Below are 25,630 nucleotides of genomic sequence, written 5' to 3' on the forward strand. Positions count from 1 at the left end.
ATAGCCCACAGAAAACTACTTCATAGAGTTGTCACGAGGTACTGAATTTAGAGCATTTAGCAAGGGGCCTGGCACTTAAGTATCAACAAATGTTAATTATTCCCATAAGTGATAGATGAATAAATAGAAAAGTGAATAAATGCATTAATAGATGGACAATGGTTGAACATATGGATGAATAAATGGAGATGAAGATGTGGAAATATAGATGAAAGGAAATATGGAAATGGAGGCATGAGCCGATGAAGAGACAAAGATGGGTGGACACATGGTCGGATGGATGGACGGATGGATGGATGGATCGATGGATGATCGATGGATGGATCGATGGACAGATGAGGCAGAAACATATGGGTCCACTGCGCCTTATGATTGTTCCGAGGGAATATGGGGGACTGGCTGGGTCTCATCTTTGCCACTCCTCCCGGCTACAGGGGTGTTAGGATCAGAGAGAAGAGGTAGAGATAATGAGAAACCTGGGGAAAGGGAAACACTCCTTACCCTGACCTCTAATCCTGAACCAAATCCTGACCCCCAGTCTTGAGACTGATGGTTCAAATGCCTCCAAGGGGGCAACACTGCAAAACTTCCCCTAAGGGTGACAGTATAAACCCCCCTTCCCTTGTCCAAACTGGTGACTACTGAGGTTCTCAGAACTGAAGCCAAAGAAGGGGAAACCAGGGCAGAGAGGCTAATGAGGAGAAGTATGAAAGGGAAAAAGGGTTTCTCCAAAAAGGAGGAACTAGTGGGGAGCATATCCAGAGAGAAGAAATTTCTGGACAAAAAAAATGAAAGCTTCTGGGGGCCGTAAATAGGGGACAGTTCCAGCCTCATACAGGCTCACACACACACACACACACACACACACTCCCAGACGCCTCACAGTCTTCCAAGGACTCCCTCACGCTCACTGTCACACTCTCCCCACTCAGTTTCACACACAGAGTCTCACACAGACTCCACACAAGCAGGCTCCTGCACACTCACACTCACACACACTTGCTGCTCCTGGAGAGTGCACCCATTTGTTCATCTCTGTCCATCTTCCATGTCCTCCTGAGTGACACTTCTCCTCTTGTCAGCCTGACTTTCTAGGTCTCCCTGGAGAGGCCGGGTAAGGGAGTAAAGTGGTAAGATGAGGGGCATAGGATTCAGGAAGTCTGTGAAGCTGGCTGTGAGTTCATGTCAACATCCAGATCCAAGTGTGCCTGTGAACCTGTAAGTGTACATCTGCCAAAAAGGGTGTGCTTGTGGTGATTGTGTGCCCTGTGTGAAGAGGGCATACCTGTGCATTGTGTGTACTCCTATGCAGTCTGTGTGTGTGCCTGTGTGGTGCAGGTATATCTGTGCCAGGTATAGTACCTGTGCATTCATTGTAGGTGCAACAATGCTGTGTGTGTGTACCTATGTGGTATGGGTGTCCCTGCGTCCTATGTGTGCACCTGTGTGACGTAAATGTGTCTATGCCCCAGGTGTTCCCATGTGTCATTACCTGGATGGGGCCTGAGGCCTAGGCTGTTCCTTACTCTACAGGCTGTCTCTTCTAGCCTGGGTTTCCCAGGAGGACAGTGCATGTGAGTTGTAGGGAGAGAGGAACATTAAAGCTATGGGACTGGATACAGGCGTCCTGAATTCCAGCCAAGGCTGTGGCTTTCCCACCTTAAGAGTCCCTCCAGCCCTAACACTAACACCCACCCCCCAGCTTTGAGTTGTGCCAGTGACTTTGAGTACTGCTGCCTCTTAGTGAACCAACGCCCAATTCCTGGGAACATTTTGGGTGCCTTTTGCTAGCTCCTTCTCAAAGATGGCTGCAGAGTACTGCTGTCCTGTGAGTGAGGGTGGAAACTGACAGGGCTTCTCCCCTTCTAATAACCTCATCATCATCTGGGCCTCCCCTCACCATCTTACTTCCCTTCTCCTTGAAGAGCCCCTTCCCACAAAAGGGCAACAGACTCCCACACATGGTCTCCAAACTCTAGCCTCACACCAACACCTTCCAGGTAGCTGGGTTCCAACACTCCATTCTCTCTGGCCTCTGATTCCAGGTTCACCACGCTGAGGAGTCACCATCTCTGTGCACCCCCAGACCAGCCCTGGGTGGACTACATCATTTGGAGACTGTAGAAGGTCTCTGCCAAGGCAAGCCTGGCCCTCCCTCCTCCCCAGCCCTGCCTCCTCCCTCCAAGTCCCCAGCCCATGACCCTGCTTCTCCTTCCTTCCCCAGAGCAAGAGCCACTGCAGTTAGCCCATTTCAGCCCCGAGGGAGCCCTGTGTCTGAATGACGGGATGTGAATCGCCATGGTCCTGGGGAACCAAGAGCCAGAAGGGAGGACAAGGTCTCCCACTCCTCTGCACCAGACCTGACCCAGCTGGGGCGGGGCCTAGAGTGTCAGTGTGAGCGTGTGAGTGAGAGGATGAGTGTGGCTGGAGCACAGGCTTCACGCCCAGACTGCAATGCTTCCAATAAAGCCCAACTGGCACCCACTGGATCTGTCTGTCTGCTGCCTGTATGTGGCTCAGGCAGGGGAAGAGGGTGAGATGGTGATAGACGGTAGGTGTATCCATTCTCCACACTTCAGCCAGAGTGAACTTTCACACCTCACTCATTTCTGGTCCTAGCCAACCAACTCTGGCCGTGGCCAGAATGTCAGTAATCTGGGGCAGCTGTCCCCAATCTCCCACCCTGGGCTGATTTCCCTTTCTCAGCTCTACTTCAGCACCCTCTACTTCCCCTAGCCCGCCTGCTATGTTTATTTTATCAATCTAATTGACTCTTTTGACCCTCATCTCCATTCCAGATGATAAGCTCCCTGAGGGAAGAGACTGTCTGTCTTCTTTACTACTGTATCCCCATGCCCAGCACAGTGCCGGGCATTTAATAGGGACTCAACAAATATTTGCTGATGGAATGACTATAGGGAAAAAAAATCACAGGGAGTTAGGACTCAGTTCAGAGAGAAAGGGCTGTGACTCTGGCCATTAAGTGACTTGGCCAAGGCCACTAGGCCAACAAGTGTTTCAATAGCCTGGCTAGTTCTAGACAGGGACCTCTCTGAGGACCTATTCCTCCTCGGCCCATACAAGAGGGATAGGGTAGGCAAGAAGGGCAATCAGTAGGGTGGAAGTCAGGGAGGAAAAGACGGAGGGGGGATCGGGAGAACAGTACTGGAAAGAGTCCGAAAGCTCTTTTCTCACTGCCTACTGCTGAGTTCTCGGCCTCCCAGGACGAAGCTCCAAAATCTGACTCCAGCCTGCGCCGGGTGTTTTAGTAATAAACCCCAACTCCGCCCCCTAAGTGACATGCCCAGGCTCCACCTCCGAGTGTGGCATTTTGACTCCGCCTCCCCTGTGTGAAATGATGACTCCGCCCCTTCTAGTTGTTGGTTCTGGCTCCACCCCTTCCGGGTGATAGGCAAGCCCCACCCCTAGTGCGCGTCGGGGTCCTTCTGACAGTAACAGTAACGGTCCGTTTCCGGGGTGGAGCCAGGGAGGGCGGGAGTTTAGACTGCGCCGGCCCCACAGCCCCCCCTCCAGGTGACGCCAGCCCCGAAAATCCTCACCCAAGGCCCCAATTCTCCCAGCCCTATTACCGTTAATCCCCTTGCCCTGACCCCCTAGAAACCCCAGGCCCCCGAGATGACCGATCTCCTAAACCTTTAACTTCTAGTGTCTCCCAAATCTTAAATCCCATACTGTCCCGATGTGGCAGTTAAGGTTTCCCGGGGGCACCTGCCTCAAATTGCTTGAGAACAAATTAGACTCGTCATGAGAATGACAGAGAAGGGGATCTGGGGTTGGAGAATCTTTGATCCAATGATGCTGATGCTCCCCAGGAGATGTTCGAAGGCCGGGACATGTCGGGACTGAAGAGATACGAAGTAGCGCTGGAGGCGGAGGAGGAGTAAGTGGAGGCGGGGTTCTCTGGGGGAGGGACCAGCCCCTCCAGGGTGGGAGAGGGCGCGCGTTCCCGGGGCGGGAGCGGGGCCCTAAGGAGGCGTGGGCTATGGAGGCATCCGCCCCTAAAGGGCGGGGTGGAGCCTTCAAAGGGAGCGAAGCGTCCGAGGAGCGGAGCCCCTGGAGTCGGCCCCGCCCCGCCCGGCCCGGCTCTGTCTTCTCTGCAGGATCTACTGGGGCTGCTTCTACTTTTTCCCCTGGCTGCGTATGTGGCGGAGGGATCGGAGGTGAGGGGTCTGCGACACCGCGGACGCACCCAGGGCATGGACGAGGCTCAGTCTCGGAGGACGGATCGGGGGGAAGCCGGGAGTCCCCGCCCCACCTCATGCCAGTGTCGGGTCGCCCCACAGCTCGGCTCACCCCCGGGAGCAGAAGTTGGAGCCTCTGCGGGGCCTGATGAGCTGTCTGTCAAGCGGCCTGGGCCCTGCTCCCCAGCCCTCGCGCCGCGGCCTCCCTCCCCGTACCCCGTCCGCTGCTGCCCAGCCAGCCCATGCATTAAAGATTTAAACCAAAGCCCACCGTACTTCCCTCCTGACTCTGCCGCCGCTGCCGCCATTTGAGCTGAGTCCTTCTCAACACAGACTCAGTTTCCTCCCTCCCTGTTAGGGTGCCCGCCCGTCTCTGTCAAGGACTCCGTTATTCCTGAGGGCCCCTCATCCGTGTCAGGCCTCCGTTACTATCAGTGACTGCCCTCCCCACCACACACACCCAGCACTGTGAGTGAACTAAACTGTCCTGGCCTGGTGTTCCTCCCAACCTTCTCCCCACACTGATGTTTTCCCACTCCTCAGCTCTCTGCTCCCACCTTCCTCCTGGCAGATTTACCACGGGTCTGAAGAATCTTCCCTTTCTAGGAGTGAATTGAAAGCATTTTAAGCCAAAAGTTGGAGGAAGTAGACTGAAAGTGAAACGGGGAAGATTCCTAGAAGCTGTCTGCCTCAGTCTGCCACAGGGGAGTGATTTGGGACTGTTGGGGGCCGTCCCTACAGTTAATATCCCAACTTTTGGCTCCTCCACTCTGACCCCAGGCTTAGAGATACTTGGCATCAGCCCACCTAGCAGTTCTTGATATCTCTCTGGGAGAGTCTGACGACCGCTGCTCCCTACCACCTCCTTCTGCCTTGTCACCTGATAAGCTTGGGATCCACTAGCTCCTAAAGTGATGAGGATCGGGGACTGCCAGGTGGGCCTGCTTTTGGTTAGGGACTGGCCCCAGTACCAGAAAGGGCACCAGAGGACTAAGTTTCTAGCTGGGGAGAAAGTTGACTTTCAGCCTGGGGATGCCCCTGACACAGCAGGTCATGGCTGGGGAGACCCCTCCTGAGGAGAAGACACGGCCTGGTCTTTGGAGAAACCAAAGTGGGGAGATGGGTACATACCCCGAAGAAATTGCTTCCTGTCTTCCCAGGCCTCTGGACTGATAGGTCCGGGAAAGACTACAAAATGTGTGACATACAGCTAGCTGATGGAGGTCTGTGACAAGATGATGGCATTTGAGTGATTTCCTCAATGGCTACACCCAAGCTCTGAGGCACAAGTCCAGATTGGAGGATGGGAGAGAGACCCTAAGGCCTCTGGGACTAGTAGTTCAAGGAGAGTGACCAGTGGGTTGTGGCCACCTTCAAGAAAGCACCTGAGCTCTGAGCCGTTGCCTCATAATGTTCACACCAAGGACGCCTTCAAATGTGGAGTGCTGTGTCCAGCCCTGGGCCCACACCTCACCAGGACACTGTCAGAAAACCTAAACTCCAGGGAAGGGCCTTCAAGCCTCACCCTGGGCAGGAGGAAGGAGAGGCTGGGGTTGTTCAGCCCGGAGGGGGACTAGTCCCTACTCCTGGGGCTGAAGTCCCTTCTGATTGTTGAAGCATCCCTGCAGCAAAAAGGGCTGCCTAGGGAAGTCGTGAATCCCCTTCCTAAGGCAAGTCTCACCTCCTAGAGGGTGGCTGGCGGCAGAACAGAGCGCTGCAAAAACAAAAAAACAAACCCATAGCTGTGGAGTCAATTCTGACTCGTAGCAACCCTACAAGACAGATTAGAACTGCCCCATAGGGTTTCCAAGGCTGTAATCTTTATGAGAGCAGACTGCTACATCTTTCTCCCGCGGAGCAGCTAGTGGGTTTGAACTGCTGAGCTTTCGGTTAGCAGCCAAGTGCTTAACCACTGCACCACCAGGGCTCCCTGAAGGCTGCAGGAGGCACCCCTGAAACTACCAGATAAGGACTCGATTACTGGATTATGACTCAGTTTCTGTTTCAAATATAGGGCAGGACGTACAGGTTGAAATCCCAAGGAGTGGGAAATCCTTCAAGGTGCCAGGGGTACTAAATACACTAGCACACCCCACCCCACCCCACCCCACCCCACCCTAGGCAGTTCCCAGCTTCCTGGAAAGGACAGGATGAGGAGGGGTAGGAGTTTTGTGTTGAGTGGAGTTATGGATTAAATTGTGTTCCCAAAAATGTGTTGTAAATCCTAACCCCTATACCTGTAGTTATAATCCCATTTGGGAATGGGTTTTCTTCATTATATTAATGAGGCAGGATTAGTGTAGGGTGTGCCTTAAATCAATCTCTTTTAAGATATAAAAGAGCAGATTAAACATGGACATAAGCAAGCAGAGATGGGGGAAGATAGATGCCATGCCACATGAAGATCACCATGATCTCCAAAGAATAGAAGCTGAAAAGAGATAAAGACCTTCCCCCAGAGCCCACAGAGAAAAAGCCTTTCTCCAGAGCCAGCATCCTGAATTTGGATTTCTAGCCTCCTAAATTGTGAGAAAATAAATTTATGTTTGTTAAAGCCACACATTTGTGGTATTTCTGTTATAGCAGCACTAGATAACTAAGACAGGCAGGAAGAGGGGATCCAGGGCTGGGTATGGGATTATGAGTGGAGGGACAAGAAGGAGGATGGGAGGCTGGGCACAGAATAGATGGGGCTATATCAGGAGGATGGGATGCGGAAGGTGTAGGGGTTGTCGATGGGGATATTATTGGACCCGGGTGATGAGGGGGGATGTTCCTCCAAGGCCCCTAGTAGAGAGGCTGGTATTTGAGTAGAACAAAAGGGAGGTAATTCAGCTCTTGAGTCTGATGTCTCAAACAAGCTGGGGACTGGGAACCCCTCCCCACAAGACAGGTTTTCATATGATGAAAACCCCAGGCTCCTGCTGGCAAGAGGCTGGCATTCCTGAAACAGGACTGGGCAAAACTGGAAAGGAAGATATCTTGGGCCTTTTACCTGTTTTGAAGGCAGCAGCCTGGCACCAAAGATCTTTTATCTTATTTGCTCTCTTATCCACTCCACCCTTCCTCCCTGTCTTATCTTTCTGGGGAAAGCAGCCACATTCATTCACTCTGAATGTGGCTGGGCCCAGCCAAGACCCCTTCTCATCCAGAAGGGCCTGCTTTGGGTACCCATTCTCCTGATAAGGAAGGCAGGCTAGGAAAGGAAGTGAGAGGGGAAGTTGAAGACACATTAGTGCTGGCCTGCTCCTTAACCTCCTCCATCAGACTCTTTGTGTGCTTGTATGATTGAGAGTGTGATTGGATGACTGTGAAAACACAACTGTGTGAGAGTGAGTATAACTGGGGCTGTATGACTTTGCCTGTGGTTGTCTGACCATGGGTGTGACTCTGTTGAGTGACCAAGGTGTGACTATGAATGTGTGGCTATGGGTTTATGAGTGTGAAAATCTATCATTGAATGGCACTGTGGATCCTTGGCTACCCTTACTCAGTCACTGTACCATCAGTTCCCAAAGCATGCACTACCTCTCTCCTCAGCTTCTCTGCCCAGGGCTTAGGAGCCTATGGGAAATGACAGTCCTAGAAGAGGAAGGGGGTCTGTGGCAACAGGCCAAGAATGAGTGCCCAGGAGCTATCACAGGATGAGCAGGGACGTTCCCACCTGCCTCTGACTCACCTGGTGCCCCAGATAAAAGGTAGGGGAGGAGAAGAACGAGAAGAAAGTATCCAGGCTGAGCAGCATGAAGGGGACCTTACCCACCAGCAGCCTCCTGCTGCTATTGCTGCTGAGCCCAGACCCTGGAGGAGGTGAGTGCTTGGGAGTCTAGAAGGCTCGGGGTCTGCGTGAGTGGGATAGAGGGAAAAAGGGGTCTAGGAAGTCCAGCTGTCTGGTGGGGGGGAGGCGGTTCTGGGTCAGGATGCCTCTGAACACAAGGCCCCACTGTCCTCTAGCATTGTTACTGCCACCCAGCACCACCTGCTGTACTCAGCTCTACCGACAGCCACTCCCGAACAAGCTGCTGAGGAAGGTCATCCGGGTGGAACTGCAGCAGGCTGATGGGGACTGTCACCTCCAGGCCTTTGTGTGAGCTCTGACCCCATCTCTGATACTGACTCCTGACTCTGATATCAGTCCCAACCCCTGATGCTGATCCCAACTCCAGCCCCAAATCCTAATTCTAATGCTGACTCAGGTTTTCATCTGGGCTTTGCCCCTAACCCCTGGACCCTAACCTCATCCCCAAGCCTTGACCATAGCTATGGACCTTTCCCTTCCCAGGCTTCACCTGGCTCAACGCAGCATCTGCATCCACCCCCAGAATCGCAGCCTGGCTCAGTGATTTGAGCCTCAAGGAAGGAGTCTCCTGGGAACTTTGCCCAACCTGAATTTTGGGCTGCTGGGGAAAAAGGGCTGAAGCCCCCAGCAATCAAAACAATAAAGCAGCATTGAACAACGGTCTCTGACTGTGATCTCCAAGTTCTATGTTTTCCAGTGAGCCCTGAATCTGGAGCTGGGAAATATATCAATAAACAGAACTTCCTCATTCTCTTTATTCACACCTCCACAACCCTATTGGGGGCACGACCAAGGGCCAAGGACCCCTAAACACTCCCCAGCACCTATATACATACATGCAGAAAACACATGTTCCCTGCTTCACATATACATGGTCACACATGGACAGACATACACATATACACACATGTCCCTCAGGCTGGACCTCCAGCTCTGGGATGAAATCAGGTCCAGACACTTGTCAGTTGGCAAATCTGGAATCCAGGGTCTCACAGAAATGGGCTCCAAAGAGAACTTCCAGCTTAGACTCCCCTCTCCTAGTGGGGATCTACTATCCTGCCTGGGGTTCTATCTGTCCGTCCATCCACACCCAGCAATACAGTTATACGTGGAATCAGCTGAAACCCTCCTGGGTCCTCTATAGGTTTGGGGCTGCTAGAAGAAACAGGAGGTAAATCAGGAGAGGGAGTAGGACTGGATCTTGGCCCAGATATCCTGAGAATGAGGCAGGGGACCCAGCTCTGATCCAAGACACCTGAGAATAAGGATGACTATTCAGCTCTGAGCCTAACACCCTGAAAATGAGGATGAATACCCAGCTCTCAGCCTAACACCCTAAGAATGAGGAGAGGGGTCCAGCTATGAGCCCCAGTATCCTGAGAGAGAGAGAAGAGACCCAACTCCGAACCTAGGGACTGAAGAATGAAAAGCCCAGCCCTGAGTCCAGACATCACAAGAATGACAAGGAGACCCAACTCTGATGCCTACCACCCTGAGGATGACTAGGGCAGCAAGCTGTTAATCCAGACGCTCTCAAAATGGAGGCACACATGTCTGAGCTCAAACCCTCTGGAGGTCCTACTCACTTGTACGCTTGTCCACTGTAATGATCGGGCCCAAGAATCCACGGTTTGCAGATCCACCCTTCTGACCCAGTCTCAGTCTCAGCCTGGGACATAAAAAGGCAGCTGTCTCCCTGACAATGTGAGGCATCTCACTCCTTCAAAAGGGTTTGTTAGTAAAGGGTCAGGAGAGGAATCTGTGAGAATCACAAAGTTGGGGGCAGAAGGAGTAGTTCCAGAATCAGACAGGTTCAGTGGGAGGTTAGTGGGAAGTCCCGAGAGGTGGGAATGGGGGTGGTCTGTGGGCATCAGATCATCCATGGGGATCAGATGCTAAGGGGCCAAAGGTAGACACTTACCAGAGCCCCAGTACCAGCGCCCCAGCCGCTAGTCCCAGGAAAGAGAGGATTCCCAATGACATCAGCATGGCTACCTGCTCCAGGGGGACCCTATGGTCTAAGGGGGAACACCACACGCAAATGTGAGATTAAGCCTGCCTAAGCTCAGTGCCTTCTTCTCTCTGGGGCTTCCCTCTGCCCATCTGCCCAAGCTTACCAAGTGGCCGTGGGCCCGGCTGGAGGGAGAGCCTTGGGGGAGCGAGGTTGCCTGCCTGCATCTGCACCTCCGGCTTCGAATGTGGCTGGTCCCCATCTGGTGGCTGGCCCCCAGCTAGTATCTCCTTTGGTAGGGGCCCTGAAGGGAGGCCAGACCTGAGAAGTGTCCATGTGCAGTGGGGGTGGGGGCCAGGTCCTGCTAGGCGAGGTTAGGACCTGGATTGGACATAGGGGTGCCTTGGAGGGGAGCATGTAAAAGGCAAGGGCCAGCTTCTGGGGACATAGCTTGTAAAGGTAGTGCTAGGAATTGTAGGGGAGGAGGCTGAAGGGCAGGGCTTAAACTAGGGCAGGGCTGCAGACATCCAAGTCTGAAGCCTGGGACTGCAACTGCCATGCCTGTGTGGATGGGGCATGTGCGACAGGTCCTACTTACACGAAGTAGTAGTGGGCCAGCTGATAGATGCTGTGGGGTGGGTCCTCTGCCCTTTACCTGGGCTTTGTCTCTCACCAGTGCTCGGAGTCCCCCAGGCCTCAGGACTCCAGGCGCTCCAGGTGCCAGCATCCAGAAAGTCCCGGGCACTGACCTGCACTATGTGGGGCAGCCCAGCTATAGCGTCTGTGATCACCTCTTCCAACCCAACTGGCTCCACCTGGGGGTAAAGATGGTAGTGGGCGCACTATTTAGGTTTTAAGTGCAGAGCCTACTGGCCTCCCAACCCCAGTCTGCAAAGAGCTCCACTTCTTCTCTGGGCTTCATGTGAAGTGGCTGGTGGGATCAGGTCTACACCTAGTGCTGGGAAGACAGTATTGTATAGTGGTCACGTAGGCTGTGGCGTCAGACTGCCTGGATTCAAATCATTCCTGTACCACTTACTGAGTAACCTTAGGCCTCTCTATGCTTCAGTTTCTTAATTTATAAAATAGCGGTAAATTTACTTAAACGAGCTTGGCTGCTAACCAAAAGGTCGGCAGTTCAAATCCACCAGCCGCTCCTTGGAAACCCTATCGGGCAGTTCTACTCTGTCTACAGGGTTGCTTGCGTTGGAATCAACTCTACAGCAACAGGCTTTGTTTTGTTTTGGTGGAGGTGTTTATACATAAACACAGGGACAAATTACCCGATAAGCAAGGTACCCACGGGCTTATTTGTGCTTATTTACTAATCCGGAGTACAAAATTTTACCTGTTTTTTTTTTTCACATCTTTGATGTGGTGAAACATGTTTTAAAAAATATCCTTTCTTACTGTAAACCCATGCCTACCTTGCTTACTGGTTAATCTGCCCCTGCCTAAATGAGATAATGCACGTAAAACTGTAGTTTGGTGCCTGGCAGGCAGGTAATTATCTGAGGCAGCCCCTCCGCATACCTGACACCAGCCAATCTTTGACATCTCCAGAGATAGGAATTCACTACCACCCTCAGCTAGGCATATGAGTGTTTGTTTAGGAATGTGCCTTGGGGTGAAAGTCACTCCTTCATTTTCCTAGGTTATATTTTAAAAAAGTCACTGCTGTCTTCCCACAGATGGGCATGCATCATGGTTACAGCCCTGCAGGGCAGAGGCTCCATCTGTCGGTCTGTAGGTTCCCTCTGTGACCCCAGCACCGTGCACAGACCTTGGCCCACCAGGTGCACTCTGGAGAGAGAGGCAACAGGGCCTCCACGACCTGACAGGCGAGGGAAGCCATGCAGGGCACCCACGGACATGAAACCAGAGATAAGACCCATAAGCCTGAGTTGGGATGCACTCCAAGCCTCACCATGGACCAGACTGGATGCTGCACTGGGCGGTACTGCAGCCGGAACTTGAGCAGAAAGTGGGGCTGGTGGGGCCAAGATGCGGGGTACTTCCAGCTGGCATGCAGGCGGCGGGGGTAACCGGGTATTGGCTCCACTTGCAACCCCTGAGGTGGGTCAGGGCGCACTGAGGGCGGTTGAGAAGCAAAGTCAGGGCAGGCGACAGGACCCTCCCTTCCCCACCACTTCCCAGCGGGAGGAGACTATGTGTTTAAAGGCACCTGAGTGAGGTGCTTCCAAGCTGGCAGGGGAAACCTTAAACTTGATCATCCATTGAGCTCAGGACCTATCTGTCATTCATATTATAAAATGAGATGAGATGGGGGGGGGGCTTTGAAATGTTTGTTGAATAAATACAAAGAAGATTCTGCTTTCCATCCAAGGAAGAAGAGTTGCCTCAAATTCCAGCCAGAGCTTTAATGCCCCTTCTCCCATGCACAGACCAAGAGGAAGGAGTGTAGCAGGGGCTTCCACTGGGCAGGGAGAACTTGAGATATGGCTGCCTTTAGTACAGGGCCTAGAAGCAGGGAGCCAGGATTCGTGGGAAGGCTCAGTAGTGTGTGCTGAGGTAACCCTGTTTCCTGGGCTCTGATCCCTTTGGCTTCTTAGTTGCCACAGGGTCGTTTGTGGTGGTGGGGGCGGGGGGCTTCATTCAGGACATTCTATATGCTGAAAGGGGGTCTGTGTTGGAAGGGAGCTGTTTGGGAGCTCTGTGGAGGGGTCTGTATTGGGGCATCTGGAGTCAGTCTGCAGGTTCTGTGCCCGGGATCTGGGAGAGGTCTAGGGTGGGCACTCACAGATGCTTTGCAAGCTCACATCCAGCAGGCGTGTGCTGGCCCCCAGAGGGTTCACCTCAGTCACATTGATCCGGTACTGGCTCCAGAACTCTGCCCCATGGACCACACAGCGGGCAGCCCCTGGGGGTTCCTGTGGGCATAGCCAGGGCCCAGTGGCTGAATGTATCCTAAGAGGGAGGATGTGGTCTTGGGCTTTGGAAATGCCCACTGTAGGACCCAGCTGGAGGCCCCAGTCTCTCCCTCATATCCTACCTCTGGTCATCAGCCCCTGGCAATGTCTTCTTCCTGGTGGGGGAAGGGGGCAATCTGAAGTCAGGAAGGAAAAGAGAGCCCCCCAGGCCTTCCTCAGGACCTTCCTCCCTACCTCCCATACCCACCTTGTGCTGGCACACCCAAATGTACAGACACACATACCCAATCATGTACACACCTGTAGGAGGTAAGGTAGCGGGTGGGTAGACTGCTGACCTGGCCCTGACTCCAAGTGCAGGAGAAGTTCTCATAGTCAGCTGCTTGGCAGGAGACAACAGGGCGGGCTGGAGGGTCTAGAGGCAGAGTGCAGCTGGAGGCCAAGCAGTCCCCAGTACCTCCCCATCCCAGAGGACTCACTCAGGGCCTGGGTTCCCTCAGGAGTCTTATGTCTCATCACTGCCCCCCAGTACACCCTCCCCAACTCACAGCCCAGCCGCAGGGTCACCGTGCCTCCAACAGCACCATCCAGGGTCCGGCAGATGTAGATGCCCTCGTCAGTGCTGTCTGCTCGAGACAGGACTAGTTGGTGCACTTGCCCAGAGTCAGGTCCCTGGAGCAGCCTTGGCTCTCCGTCCCGAAACCAGGACACTGGGGACCTGGGGGTGGGATGAGGTGAGGATGAACCAAAACCAAATCTATTGTCGTCAAGTTGATTCCGACTCATAGCGACCCTATAGGACAGGGTAGAACTGCCCCATAGGGTTTCCAAGGCTGTAATCTTTATGGAAGCAGACTGTCACATCTCTCTCCCATGGAGCAGCTAGTGGGTTCAAACCACCAACCTTTAGGTTAGCAGCCAAGTGCTTAGCCACTGCACCACCAGGGCTCCTTGAGGATGGACAGAGGGAAGATTTAAAGTGTAAGACAGATATACCACAGTTCTCCATTGGCTTCTCATTGCATTTTCAATAAAATTCAAACTCCTTTACGCAACTTTCAAAGCCCATTGTGATCTAGCCCCTCCCATCCTCTAATTTTTCAGCTCCTACCTCTCTCCCCCTCATCCACTGCACTGCAGCCACTTTCGGCCTGTTCCTCAGGAGTGCTGAGCTCATTCCCACCTCAGGACATTTGCACTAGCTGTTTCTTCTGTAGGAAAACTAATAACCCAGTCTGTGCATGGCTGCCCCTTCCTGAAATTCAGAAACCAATTTCAATGTCACCTCCTCAGAGAGGCCATTCCTGATCAGCAATAAAAAGTAACTACTCATGTGTCTGGGGTCTTAAAAGCTAGTGAGTGGCCATCTAAGGTGCATCAGTTGGTCCCAATCCACCTGGAGTAAAGGAGAATGAAGAACACCAAAGACACAAGGAAAGTATTAGCCCAAAAGACAGAAAGGGCCACATAAACCAGAGACTGCATCATCCTGAGACCAGAAGAACTAGATGGTGCCTGGCTACCACCAATGACCGTCCTGACAGGGAACACAACAGAGAGTCCCTGACGGAGCAGGAGAAAAGTATGGTATAGAACTCAAATTCTAGTAAAAAGACCAGACTTAATGGTTTGACTGAGACTGGAGAGACCCCAGAAGACACAGCCCCCAGACTCTCTGTTAGCCCAAAACTAAAACCATTCCTGAGACCAATTCTTCACAGAAAGATTAGACCACACTATGGAACATAAGATGATACTTGTGAAGAGTGTGCTTCTTAGCTCAAGTAGATACATGACACTAAATGAGCAGCTCCTGTCCGGAGGTGAGATGAGAAGGCAGAGACGGTCAGAAGCTGGTTGAATGGACACAGGAAATCAGGGGTGGAAAGGAGGAGTGTGCTGTCACAGTATACGGAGAGCAATTAGGGTCACATAACAAGGTACGTAAAAATTTTTGTATGAGAGACTAAGTTGAATTATAAACTTTCACTTAAAATACAATAATAAAATTAAAAAAAAAAAGTAACCACTCAGTTATCCTCTTCCACATTGCTCTGAACGTATCACTCCCAGACAAGACTCCCGTGTGCTTATTGCCTGTCTTCCCTACTAGGATGTAAACTCTCTGAGGGCAGGGGCCTCTCCTGGCTTGTGCACTGCTGTATCCCCAGAGCCTAGAATAGACCAGCCACTTAGGAGGTGCTCAATACGTACTGGTTGACTGTTATGTTGAGTAAGGATAGGGGAAGAGGGTTAGGACAGATAGAGGAGTGAGATTACAGAAGGAGGGGGCAAGAACAGGAGAGGCCATAAGGTCTGGGCAGGGTCAAGAAAGGGCCCTGACTGTCAGATCAACAGTCAGGAGGAGCACTTACCCAGCAGTCACTCCAGGGCAACACAGCATCACAGACCTGCCAAGCTGCCCATACTGGACCCCTGTGGAAGGCATGTTTGAAGTGAGCCTCTTCCCCCATCACCACTCACTTTGTCAGAGTGACAGGGTAAACGGTGGACTCTTGAGCCCTGGGAAGGATTGTTAGGTTAAAGCATCATGTTATAACCAGGAGAGGTCAGAGAGGGGCCTCAGATTAGGTTTCAGGGGTTGGGGGTCACAGGTTAGGCATGGGAAGGGGCCACAGGGCAAGTGGTAAGTCACAAGTCAGAGTTGGGGTCATAGAGCAGGGCTCCTCTCACCTGGGGGGCCCCAGGCCTGGGGGCAGGGGGAAGAGACAGATACCAGGGCTGTAGCCACGGCCACCAGGACCCTGCTAAGCCCTGAGCAGCTGCTGCTCATCTGTGGGGAGAGAGGCAGGGTCAGGGGTCGCTCATCCCCAAGACAGAAAGCTAAATCCTAGCTCTTCTTCCCCAAAATCGGGGCTTCTAGGAGGAAAACTGAGGCACTAAGTGGGGTAAGGATATCAGAAATCATTGCAGGAGGTGATCCTGGGCTCTGATTTGAGGTCCCCCTTCCCACTTTCAGTGCTGAGAGTGCACGCACACAATCACGCACGTGCACACACACACACACTCCATCTCAGTCCTGGGCTTAGGGCCCAGAACAAAAGCCGGAGGCGACAGATTGTGCCAGCAACACCCCCTCCCCCACCACCCTTGGCGCCTACCCCTGGCACTAAGTGCAGGCACCCACTCGGCCACTCCCGTTAACCCCTCCAGTTCAGCTGTTGGGAATCCTGATGTCCATCTCCACCTGGCCCAGGGCTAAGTCACTGTCTCTGACCAACATGGGGCAGCCCTCACCACCCTGGGGTGCAAGGCTGTCATGATGAGTCTGGGCCCACCCTGTACTCCTGCCATGAGGCCTAGCCTGCTCCTGGCTGCCAAGCCTCTCGCCTGGGCCTGGCTACCTGCTCTGGCTACTCAGGCCACTCCACTGGGCCTGGCTCTGAAATCCTGTTGGTCTCCAGCCTGTGAAGCTGGATGGGGCTAGGGTGCAGGCTGAGGCTGCAGAGTTAAGCAGATCCAGATGCTGCTGCCAGAGGCTGGGGGCGGGAGAGGAGCCAGCAGATGGAGACAGGATGGCGGGTGGGGAGGGAAGGCTGAGTGAGATGAGCTGAAAGCCAGCAGGAACAGGGGCCCAGGGGTGGGGGCCACAGGACCAAGAAACACTCAGAGATCAAAAACAGTAGGCATGGGGGCTCAGTGAGGTGAGGGCTGGGCTGCGGACTGCAGGAATGCAGGCAGAAAAGGAGATAACAGTCACGGAAGGGGGTTGCAGGGAGAGAGAGATTCTGGACCCTGGAAAGCAGGAGGAGGAAGGCAGTGGGGAAGTAGCCATGAGGACAGGAGAAGACAGATGAGGAGAGGGCTCTGGGCAAGGGCGCCAGAGAAGGAAGAGCCTGGCCTCTCCCAAGTATAGCAAAGCCTGGCCTCCATGTGTCTGTGTGTCTGTCCAAATGTGTCTAGTGGCTCACCCCTGGCACCCCCCCAACAGCCACATTTACCCTGTGCAGCCCCACCCTACCTCGGTGATCCCAGTGACTGAGCGTCCATGGCTTCCAGGACCTCCTCCCGCCAGCTGCAGCACAGTCTTCAGCTCCACTCAGTTCTGGGACCCCAGAACCGCCCCTCCTTCCCCTTCCCCGCCCCTCTGGGCCCCGATGCTCAGCCACCCCTAGCCAGGCCCCTTCCCCCCTTCTTCCTCCTCTCGTCCCACCCGAGGCCCTGGGAAGGTAAGAGGCCTCCACCTAGTCTGGAAAGGAAGCGACAGATGCTGCCAGGGCCAGCAAGAAGGAGAGGAGGGTTGCTTATGTCCCTGTCAGGGAAAGACTCCCTGTATTTTTACATAGCCTAACACAGCCAGGCACTCATGGACTCACTGAGACACACTCAGCAAACAAGACACTCCCTTGAACACACGTGGACATACTCAAAGGAAAAATCAGACACATTCACACACTCATGCTGCACTTTTCACTTCCCAGCAAATGTTTCCTTAGGGTACAGCTGACTGTGTTGTGAAGTGGGAGGGAGTACCCCCAGGTTGGAGAATATGAGAAGAGGCCACAGACCAGTTTCCCCTCCCCTGGAAGTTCCAGCCATTTCCCACTTCCCTGTCCAATCTTTGGGCCCCAGCACCAGGAAATGCCTTTGGCTCCTTGGTGCCAGATACACAAAACCTACACTCACCCTCAGACACGTACTCCCAGATATAGCTACTCACAGTCACACTGATACACTCACTTACATTTACATACACCCATATGCTCACAGACACATACACCTTATTCTTCCTCACACAGTCACACATACACACACACACACACACACACACACACGTAGCATTCTGCCCCTGGGATGGGTCACGGCACTCCCTAAAAGGAACATTTCACCATGGTTTAAGCCCCTTCTTCCAGGGAGCTCTTGACAATGGCAGATCCTCATCTCATCACTGTTACGGCCCCCAGGAAACCAAAGAGACAGAGAGATAAACAGGGGAGTCAAGCGCAGGGACACAGAGAGACAAATACCATGAGACAGAACTAGAAAAGCAGATATACCTGGGGAGACAAAACTGTGAAGAGACACAGAGAGAAATGCACAATTCTAAGATCATAGCAAGGAAAGAGAGAGAAATATAAGGGAACTCATGCAGGCAGAGAGACTTGGAAAAGAAGGAGCAGGAGACCAGTGACAGGGATTCTCGAGCAGAGGAAGGAGAGGCCAAGCATGTTGGGGTTGGGCCCATCTATGCTGGACACTAAGTAGAAAGGTCAGTCTCATTCGCTATCGAAATGGGTCCCCAAAATGTGAACACAACTGCATTCCCATGCAGTCTAACAGTTAGGACACAAGACGCACACATAGTCGTAAGCTTCCCTCTTGCTCTGCTACTGCTGAAGTCACCCACTGGCACACACAAACCCAGCCACCCACTCTTACATTGGCAGACACATTCTTAAACCCCAAAGACCTTCCCAAGACACATGCACTGATGTGGTCACAGTCCCTTGTACACACAAACACACAGCCCAATCTCTGACCAAACTCTGCACATTGATAATACACACATAATCCCACACTTGCACAGCCACACATTCACACTAGCTGACAGTTGCACCAACTGACAGAGTCTCACACACTGACCTTGTCACACGCAAATACAGCCTCACAGACACACAGACATACACACTGACAGCCACTCCAGGCCCTTCAACCCATTCACCACACCGCCCCGCCCCCTCCTGGCAAGGCTTGGCCGTCTACACCCACGCCCGCCCCACCAGGCCTCACCTTCCGCGGCCGCCGCCGCCTGCGCCCTCCGCCCTCGCCCTCGCCCTCTGCCCTGGTCTCCACTCCCTCCCGCCCTCAGCCCCCCACCACCACCCTCAGTGGGGGCGGCTCCGCCCAGGCGCCAATGGAAAGAGAGGGGTGAAATAGGGGGGGCTCCCGGCCCATTGGAGCCTTCAACTGCCAATCACCTCCACCCCCGCCTCTGCCGGACACTTCCTGTCCCGTCCCGGACTGAGGAGGCTGCTGGGGACAGTCTGGAGCTGGATTCCTGGGTCCCCGTCTGAAGGCCTGTTCTCCCAGGGACAGCAGGACTCGAAGTCTGCAGGTTCCTCCAGGTCCCTCCCACTCCAGCTGGAAAAGCTGAAGGTGCCCCTGACTCCAGATAAGATAAGGAAGGAGGTCTGGGTAGGGCAGTGGTTCTCAATTTTTGCTGGCCATTGCGGTTTTAAAAACTGCCAAGCTACACCCCATACCAATTAAATCAGAATCTCTGGGGGTTGGACCCAGGCATCAATGTTATTTAAAACTCTCCCAGATGATTCCAAAATGCAGCCAAGTTTGAGAATCAGAGGCGTAGGGTCAGGTAAGTGTATGATCTTGAGTAAAAAAACAGAAACCAGCCACCCACCCTGGGTTCTCCCCCACTCCCTAATGAAGGGGCTCAAGGAAAGTATGTCCCATTCGTGCCTCAGCTCCTTCCAAACCAGGGCAAGACTCTAAATCCTAAACTCAGGTTTAGGGTCTTAGGGCAGAAAGAACCCTGGACTGGAAGGCGGGCAGCCAAAGTTCTCCTGGGTCAGGTTCAGTCACTGTCCAGCCTTTGTGTGATTTCTCTTCCCAGAGGCTTAGTTCCCCGGAGAGAAGAATGAAGATAAAAAGCATTAGGGTCATCCCTGCGTTGCTCACAAGCCCTACCCCCACCTAAAATTTGGAGAACACTGGGTAGCATCAGATGTCCTGGGCTGCATGGCCTATTGCTCCCTTGCTGTCCCAGTTACGTTGGGGAAACAATACAGTGGGGAGGTGTAGATACAGGGTCACTCTGAGAACCATCTCCTCCTTCCAGGCCAAGCCCCTATCCCTCGTCAGCCCCTCCCCACCAGGGCTGGTTTCTGTTCTATGTAATGACTGACTGACTATAATCCTCACTCCTCTATCTGCCCTAACCCTCCATCCCATCTGTAGATCAGGTGGCAGGCGAGAGTCCTCTGCTGGCTCACGGGGTTGCAGGAGCTGGTGAATCCAAAATCTGCAGGTCAGGCAGTAGACCTGAGACTTCTGCAGGCTTGATCCCAAGAACTGGAAGTCAGGCAACCGGAAGAGTGCAGGGTTGAGAGAGAGCAAGAGAACTAGCTTTGATGGAACCTCCCGTTTGTATACTGGAGGCAGGCCACACCCCCCCCAAGGAAACTCCCCTTTCATCTGATTGGCTGATCACATCAGCTCAATGTAACAGAAAGCTATTACATTATATGACTAAGTTACGGAAGAGCACCTAGTCCAGTGTCTGCCAAACCACTGAGAATCATAGCCTAGCCAAGCTGACACATAACATTAACCATCACAGTAGACAAAGAAAAGTTGTGGCTGGAGCTGTGCCTTCAGCCTTTAGTTCCAGACCCCAAGGGTTAGAGTTCACGCTCCTCTGTTGTTAAAATATATAATTAAAGTTTGAGAAGCAGTTTTATTGACCCTACATGTGCCCAAACCCCAGGTTCTGGTTTCCTCAGACAAGAGTCAGGGCTCTGTGGTCAGCATGGTCAGGCGATGGTTGCTGTCACCCTGTCCTTCTGCCCTAGGCGGTAATGAACCTCAGGAAGTGCCCTTAGTCTCTCCGCAGCCTGGAAAGGGGGGAGGGAGTAGTCAGGAAGGATGAGGGTAGCCCAGAATGTATGTAGTTCTGAGTGCCCAGGAGACACTGGGGGAGGCCCTGAGGGATTGGGAGCCTCAGGATAAGGAATGTTGGAGTCACCAAGGGTAAAGGGGTTGAGCAGTTCCTGAGTCCCTAGGAATGCCCAGAATGTTATGGAGGTTCTCAGGGTCATGATTGTTGGGATCCCTTGAGGAAGTGGGAGAGAAAAGGGGACTCTGGATGCTCCAAGTCCTGACCTGCTCAGGGGTTAGATCCCTCTGAGCCTGGGCCAGCATTTCGTAGCCAACCATGAATTTCCGAACAGTGGCAGAGCGCAGGAGTGGAGGGTAGTAATGAGCATGCAGCTGCCAGTGATCCCAGTCGGCCTCAGCCTCTGATCCCGTGGGGGCCCCTGACAGGAAAAAGAAGGTACAGATGGCTGGGGAGAGCCCTTTCTCAGTTCCTCAGCCAAGCTTCTACCCCCAATCAGGCCAAATACCTAACAACTATCTCTCTCAGTATCCCCTGCACAGAGGAGCCACAGGCAGTAGAAAGCATGCGGGAAGACATAGTTTTACCAAGTTTGCTGCTCCACCCTCAGTCCCAACATCCCTGTTTCCACTTCCCCCAGCAAATGTTTCAAGGCTTGCTGGGGTTAAAGTACAATGGGTTAGACCCCAGGAGCCGAGAATGGTGATGAGGCTAGATATGGGTACTCAAAAAAGGCTCACCGTGCCAGCCCATGGAGTAGGGAAAGGACGTTTCAAATAGGTTGTCATACTTGGTCAAGAGCTTCTTCATGACAGAGGCTAGATCTGCAACCAGAGCCTGACTCTCAGTCTGAAGCCCAGATGCTGGCCCTGCCAGAGCCACCCTCATCCAGAACCTGGCCCCAGGGTCCCAGCAGGGAGACTCACCATCACGCTCAGCGGGGGTCAGCTCAGGCAGCCGACGCACATGCCGACGGGGCAGCAGCAGTGTCTGGAACGGCCACACTGCCCAGAAGGGAACCAGCACTAACCAGTGCTCACTGGTTAGGACCAGACGTTCCTGGGCAGACAAAATGGAGATGAGGGCATCAAGGCAGGTGGGGAGTAGGGTATCAGCAAATAGACAGGGGAAGCAGAAGAAAAATATATAACCAGATCTGATGGCTTCTAACCACCTCTACCACTACCACCCTAGGCTGAGCGATGATCATCTCTCCTTTAAGTTATTGTTATGGTCTCCTAACATATCTCCCTGCTAGTTCCCTTCTACTTTTCTCCTTCACACACCTCTCTCTTTTGGGGTGAGAAGGCTAAGGGCTCCTTGGGGACACAGGGCCTGGCTGTCTCCCACCTTCCTGTGCAGCTCCTGGCGGCCATACTCCATTAGCAGAGGCCCTCCATTCTGATTCTGATAGGCCCGCTGAGATCGCTCCTCACGCTGGGCAATATCTGGCAGGAAACTGCTGGCCCACACCTGTAAAGGGCAGGAGCAGAGAAGAGCAGGCAGCCTTAACCCCCAAGCCTCCAGATCACTGGCATACTTCCTTTGTCCCCTCCCTTAAGCCAGTTCCCCTCCCCACAGTGCTGGCTGGGGCCCAATCCAAAAACTCTGGAGACCCTGACACACTTACCTGGCAGTGGGGGTGGGGATTGGAACAGCCCATCATGGCTCCTTTGTTTTCAAAGATCTAGCAGGTAGAGTTAGAGAGCTTTAGTAGCCAAAAATATACGGAGTCAGCCCCCTCCCCACCACACTCCCGGTGGGAATATCACTCCCCAGAACCAGAGATGTACCACCCCCTCCCTGCCCATCCAGGGAAGGGGCGGCCTCACAAACCTGCACCCAAGGGTACTGGGCACCCAGCTCCTCTGTGACAGAGGCCCACGCATCGACAACAGCCCTGATCTCGGGGACTGACAAAAGTGGCAGCGTCACATCCGACCAAGGGTGGAAGCACATGACCTTACTAGGTGGCAAGGGGAGAAGCATGACAGAGGGATAGGGCTTGGCTGTGTTGGAGGCAGGACTCACCCCCAGTGTTCAGTCCCAGCCCTGGGGTAAAGTTGTAAGAGGGGAAATGTATAGTTACCAAACTCCTCGGGCGGCCTCTGTTTGGAAAAGGGGGTGATCACTGAGTCCTGAAAGAAGGGGGTATCACTCTCTGCAGAAGCTCCCAAAGACACCCAGGCTCCCCCATCCCCCATTAGCAGCTGGGGCCAGGTTACCTGGATTGGGGGCATCAGGCTGCAAGGCTGGGAAGTCATTGTCAAACAAGAAGGTGCCATCGTAGTAGGGATTCACCTAGTAGCAAGGATGGGCTAGAAGCATTTGCTGCCCCATACCAACACCCATCTGGTGGGCTTCAAGGGCTTACAGGCTACAAGGGGGTAGGGAAGGCCCACTCTGGGGTACAAAAAAGGCTTAGTGGGATCTGACCCAGAAGGAGGTCCACAGGCCCTATCGTGAGGGGCAGCTCTAAGGAGGAGCTACTCATCCTGGCCCAGCGAATGTAGGCTCTAAAAGCTTACCTCTCCGTTAGCTCGTGTGGCCCCGGGACACAGAGGGTTGTGGGGGTCATGGCGCGGCACTGTCTCCAGAGGCGGGGGCTCCACTTGTCCCTGCCACGGTCGCTTCATGCGGTGAGCTGACACCAGCACCCACTCATCTTGCAGCGGGTTGTAGCGAATATGCTGATGCTCTAGGTACAGAGAGTCAAGGTCAATCAGCAAGCGCAGTGCCGCCCACTATCCCCTGGGTCTCAACCACTAGCAGCTCCAGCTCAGAGGCGCCCTCTCGGTCCGGGCCTATTCATGAGCCAAAGGACCTTCCCAGCGCCGACTGGCCCGCAGCCTAAACACTGGGGTCTCCCTTCGCCTCGCCGGCCTGGCCAAGAGTGGGCGCTCGGACCCTGCGGGTGGGGCAAGAACGTCCCGAGTAAGAAGTGGGCTCGGCTCCGCGTCCCTGGGAGTCCCGGCCGCCTTGCAATTACCGCTCGCCCGAAAAGTTGTTTCCGTGGCGTCCGCCTCTGACGCCGGCTGGTGCTGCTCAGTGCCAGCTCCAGAACGCGACATAAAGCCAACTGGGAGATCCCTCTGGAAAGTCTGCCGGGCCGCCCCTCAATCTTCCAGCCCCGGGTCTGCCCCGCCCCCGCTGATTGGCTAGTCGCCAGCACGTGACTGCCTGAGGGGGCGGACCGGCCTCCTGGGGGCGGAGCTTGCGACAGCCTGGCTTTACCCGTGACTGGCCCTCCATCCGGGGCCAAAGCCTCTATCCTGGAAGAACCATTGTGAAAGCTGCCTACTGCAGAGTATCTTGGCGCCTAGATGCTTACAAGACTTCTTTGCTGCATTCATTCATTCATTTGGTCATTCAGTCAACAAATATTTACTGAATATCTACCATGTGCCAGGCACCTAGGCTCTGTGTGGGACAAGGACTGTCCTTGAGTGCACAAGTTAGGCATGGCTTCTGCCTTCCCACAGTTTACTTTCTAAGGCAGAGTAAGTGCATGACCCCTGGATCCACAATCACCTCAGTTCCCTGCTCAGCGTCTACCTTGGTGGGGGTGGGGGGTGATCTGCTGTATCAGAACCCTAACCTCAGATGTTACCGGAAGGAATGGGTACTTACCATTTCTGTACTCCTCCCCCACCAGGCAGCAGAAATAGGTTTGGAAAAAAGGCTAAATAACCATATTATCTCTCTCTCACACACACATACACACAGAGAGAAACCAAAAGCACAGTGGGATGGGTAAGAGGGCTATACCAAAAACAAAAAACAAAAAAAAACCCAAACCCGTTGCTGTAACAAACAACCCTCAAAACTCAATAACTTAGCGCCACAGTTCACTGGCGAGGGCGGGGGAGCTCTGTTTCATGCAGCATTCAAGGACCCAAGCTCCATCCATGTAGTGGCTCTGTCATTTCCTAGGGCCTCAGAATTCTCCACTAGATCTTCTGTATTTAAGACAACAGAGGAGCGAAGAGTGAGAAGGTTAAGTAATTTCATGGGAGACTTTTGGAGCCAGACCAGTAAAGTGGCATATATCATTGCCTGTTACATGATTCCATCTAACTACAAAGTAGACTGTGGAATGTAATCTGTTTGCCTGAGAGCAAAAGGAAATAGATTTGTGAATGCTTAGCATTGTCTCTGCCACATGCCCCTACTGAGAAATCTAACGATCATTTCCCATCATCTTATTGGACCTCTCAATTACATTTGACTGTTGACCCTGCATTCCATCACGCCCATATGTGACACTACTCTCAGCCAGTTCTCTTGTCCTTTATATTTTATTTTTTTTATTACTAACACATACAATGCTCACCACATGCCAAGCACTAATTGCTCTATAAATATTAACTCATTTAATCCTCATAACAACCTTGTGAGGTAGGTTCTTTTATTTATCCTATTTTATAGTTGAGGAAACTAGGTCACAGAGTGTAACTTGTTGAAGATCTCACAAGTAGTAGGTAGCAGGAACCAGGCTTTGAACCCAGGCAGTCCACTTCCAAAGCTTATTTCTTAATCAGTGCACTATGCTGCCTCTCTTCTTTTACTTCTCTTCCTTTTTGGTCTCTTCTTCCTCCTTCTATCCCTTAAGTGTTGGTGTTCTCTAGGGCTCTATCCTTGGCTTTATCTTTCTCTGTACTCCCTTCCTGTGAGATTTGATTCACTTTTTTAGGTTTTAATTACCACCTTTTCTGTAGGCTCCCCAGTGAGATCTCTAAGATGGGGTGGGGACTGTCTATGCTTGCCATATCAGCCACCACAGAACTCGGCACGTACAGGTGCTAAGAAAATATCTGTTGCCTGAATGAATGAGTACTCCTAGCTCTCTAACTCCAGATTGGATCTGAGCTCCAGACAGGGGTACTCAACTGCCCATTGGACATGAACAAGGATGTTAGCCAAGTAAGGGGGAATACGGATGGAGGGAAAAGAGTATTCCAGGAAGAGGGAATTAAGTCCTACCAACTTTGTTTCCAAAGTACTTCTCAAGTTCATTTCTTTTTTCCATCTCCACTGACACAGACCTCCTCTCTCACTTGGACCATAGTCACAGTCTCCCTGACTCTCATCTTTGTTGTTGTTAGGTGCCACCAAGTTGGTTCCAGCCATAGTGACCCTATGTACAACAAAACGAAACACTGCCCGGCCCTGCGCCATCCTCACAATTGTTGT

The 25,630-nt window shown here is 53.0% G+C and overlaps 4 protein-coding genes across 4 annotated transcripts; 2 read left to right on the forward strand and 2 right to left on the reverse strand.

Moving 5' to 3' along the window:
* The first annotated feature begins 3,653 nt into the window (after positions 1–3,653).
* On the forward strand, positions 3,654–4,461 carry LOC111819701 (uncharacterized). Its single transcript, XM_023727322.1, has 3 exons — positions 3,654–3,901; positions 4,122–4,181; positions 4,305–4,461. Exons 1-3 carry the CDS (start codon positions 3,837–3,839, stop codon positions 4,459–4,461), a joined length of 282 nt encoding a protein of 93 aa, XP_023583090.1. The 5' UTR covers positions 3,654–3,836.
* A 3,484-nt stretch (positions 4,462–7,945) lies between these two features.
* On the forward strand, positions 7,946–8,620 carry CCL27 (C-C motif chemokine ligand 27). The gene is given in 3 exon segments (XM_012554400.2): positions 7,946–8,012; positions 8,157–8,289; positions 8,485–8,620. Coding segments are annotated over 3 exon segments (336 nt in total).
* Positions 8,621–8,759: 139 nt separating this feature from the next.
* IL11RA (interleukin 11 receptor subunit alpha) lies at positions 8,760–15,637 on the reverse strand. Its single transcript, XM_023727323.1, has 12 exons — positions 15,538–15,637; positions 15,219–15,279; positions 13,392–13,561; positions 13,144–13,258; positions 12,966–12,998; positions 12,714–12,880; positions 11,880–12,043; positions 10,626–10,767; positions 10,119–10,256; positions 9,923–10,019; positions 9,588–9,670; positions 8,760–9,153 (listed from the first exon to the last, which is right to left on the reverse strand). Exons 1-12 carry the CDS (start codon positions 15,635–15,637, stop codon positions 9,140–9,142), a joined length of 1,284 nt encoding a protein of 427 aa, XP_023583091.1. The 3' UTR covers positions 8,760–9,139.
* A 4,667-nt stretch (positions 15,638–20,304) lies between these two features.
* On the reverse strand, positions 20,305–23,550 carry GALT (galactose-1-phosphate uridylyltransferase). Its single transcript, XM_004372309.2, has 11 exons — positions 23,427–23,550; positions 22,966–23,135; positions 22,663–22,738; positions 22,527–22,575; positions 22,274–22,403; positions 22,068–22,124; positions 21,788–21,910; positions 21,364–21,496; positions 21,178–21,261; positions 20,704–20,858; positions 20,305–20,435 (listed from the first exon to the last, which is right to left on the reverse strand). Exons 1-11 carry the CDS (start codon positions 23,506–23,508, stop codon positions 20,355–20,357), a joined length of 1,140 nt encoding a protein of 379 aa, XP_004372366.1. The 5' UTR covers positions 23,509–23,550; the 3' UTR covers positions 20,305–20,354.
* Between the last annotated feature and the right edge of the window lie 2,080 nt (positions 23,551–25,630).

Source organism: Trichechus manatus, unplaced genomic scaffold (assembly GCF_000243295.1).
Source record: "Trichechus manatus latirostris isolate Lorelei unplaced genomic scaffold, TriManLat1.0 scaffold00016, whole genome shotgun sequence".
NCBI classification, from domain to species: Eukaryota; Metazoa; Chordata; class Mammalia; order Sirenia; family Trichechidae; genus Trichechus; species Trichechus manatus.

Coding starts and splice junctions, on each gene's coding strand:
- LOC111819701 (XM_023727322.1), top strand. CDS start 3,837: ATGTTCGAAGGCCGGGACATGTCGGGACTGAAGAGATACGAAGTAGCG. Junction 3,902..4,121: donor GCGCTGGAGGCGGAGGAGGA/GTAAGTGGAGGC, acceptor TCTTCTCTGCAG/GATCTACTGGGGCTGCTTCT. Junction 4,182..4,304: donor ATGTGGCGGAGGGATCGGAG/GTGAGGGGTCTG, acceptor GTCGCCCCACAG/CTCGGCTCACCCCCGGGAGC.
- IL11RA (XM_023727323.1), bottom strand. CDS start 15,637: ATGAGCAGCAGCTGCTCAGGGCTTAGCAGGGTCCTGGTGGCCGTGGCT. Junction 15,280..15,537: donor CCAGGCCTGGGGCCCCCCAG/GTGAGAGGAGCC, acceptor TGCCTTCCACAG/GGGTCCAGTATGGGCAGCTT. Junction 12,881..12,965: donor CCAGGGGCTGATGACCAGAG/GTAGGATATGAG, acceptor CCTCCCTCTTAG/GATACATTCAGCCACTGGGC.
- GALT (XM_004372309.2), bottom strand. CDS start 23,508: ATGTCGCGTTCTGGAGCTGGCACTGAGCAGCACCAGCCGGCGTCAGAG. Junction 22,404..22,526: donor GAGGCCGCCCGAGGAGTTTG/GTAACTATACAT, acceptor CTTGCCACCTAG/TAAGGTCATGTGCTTCCACC. Junction 21,262..21,363: donor GACCCCCGCTGAGCGTGATG/GTGAGTCTCCCT, acceptor CTCTGGTTGCAG/ATCTAGCCTCTGTCATGAAG.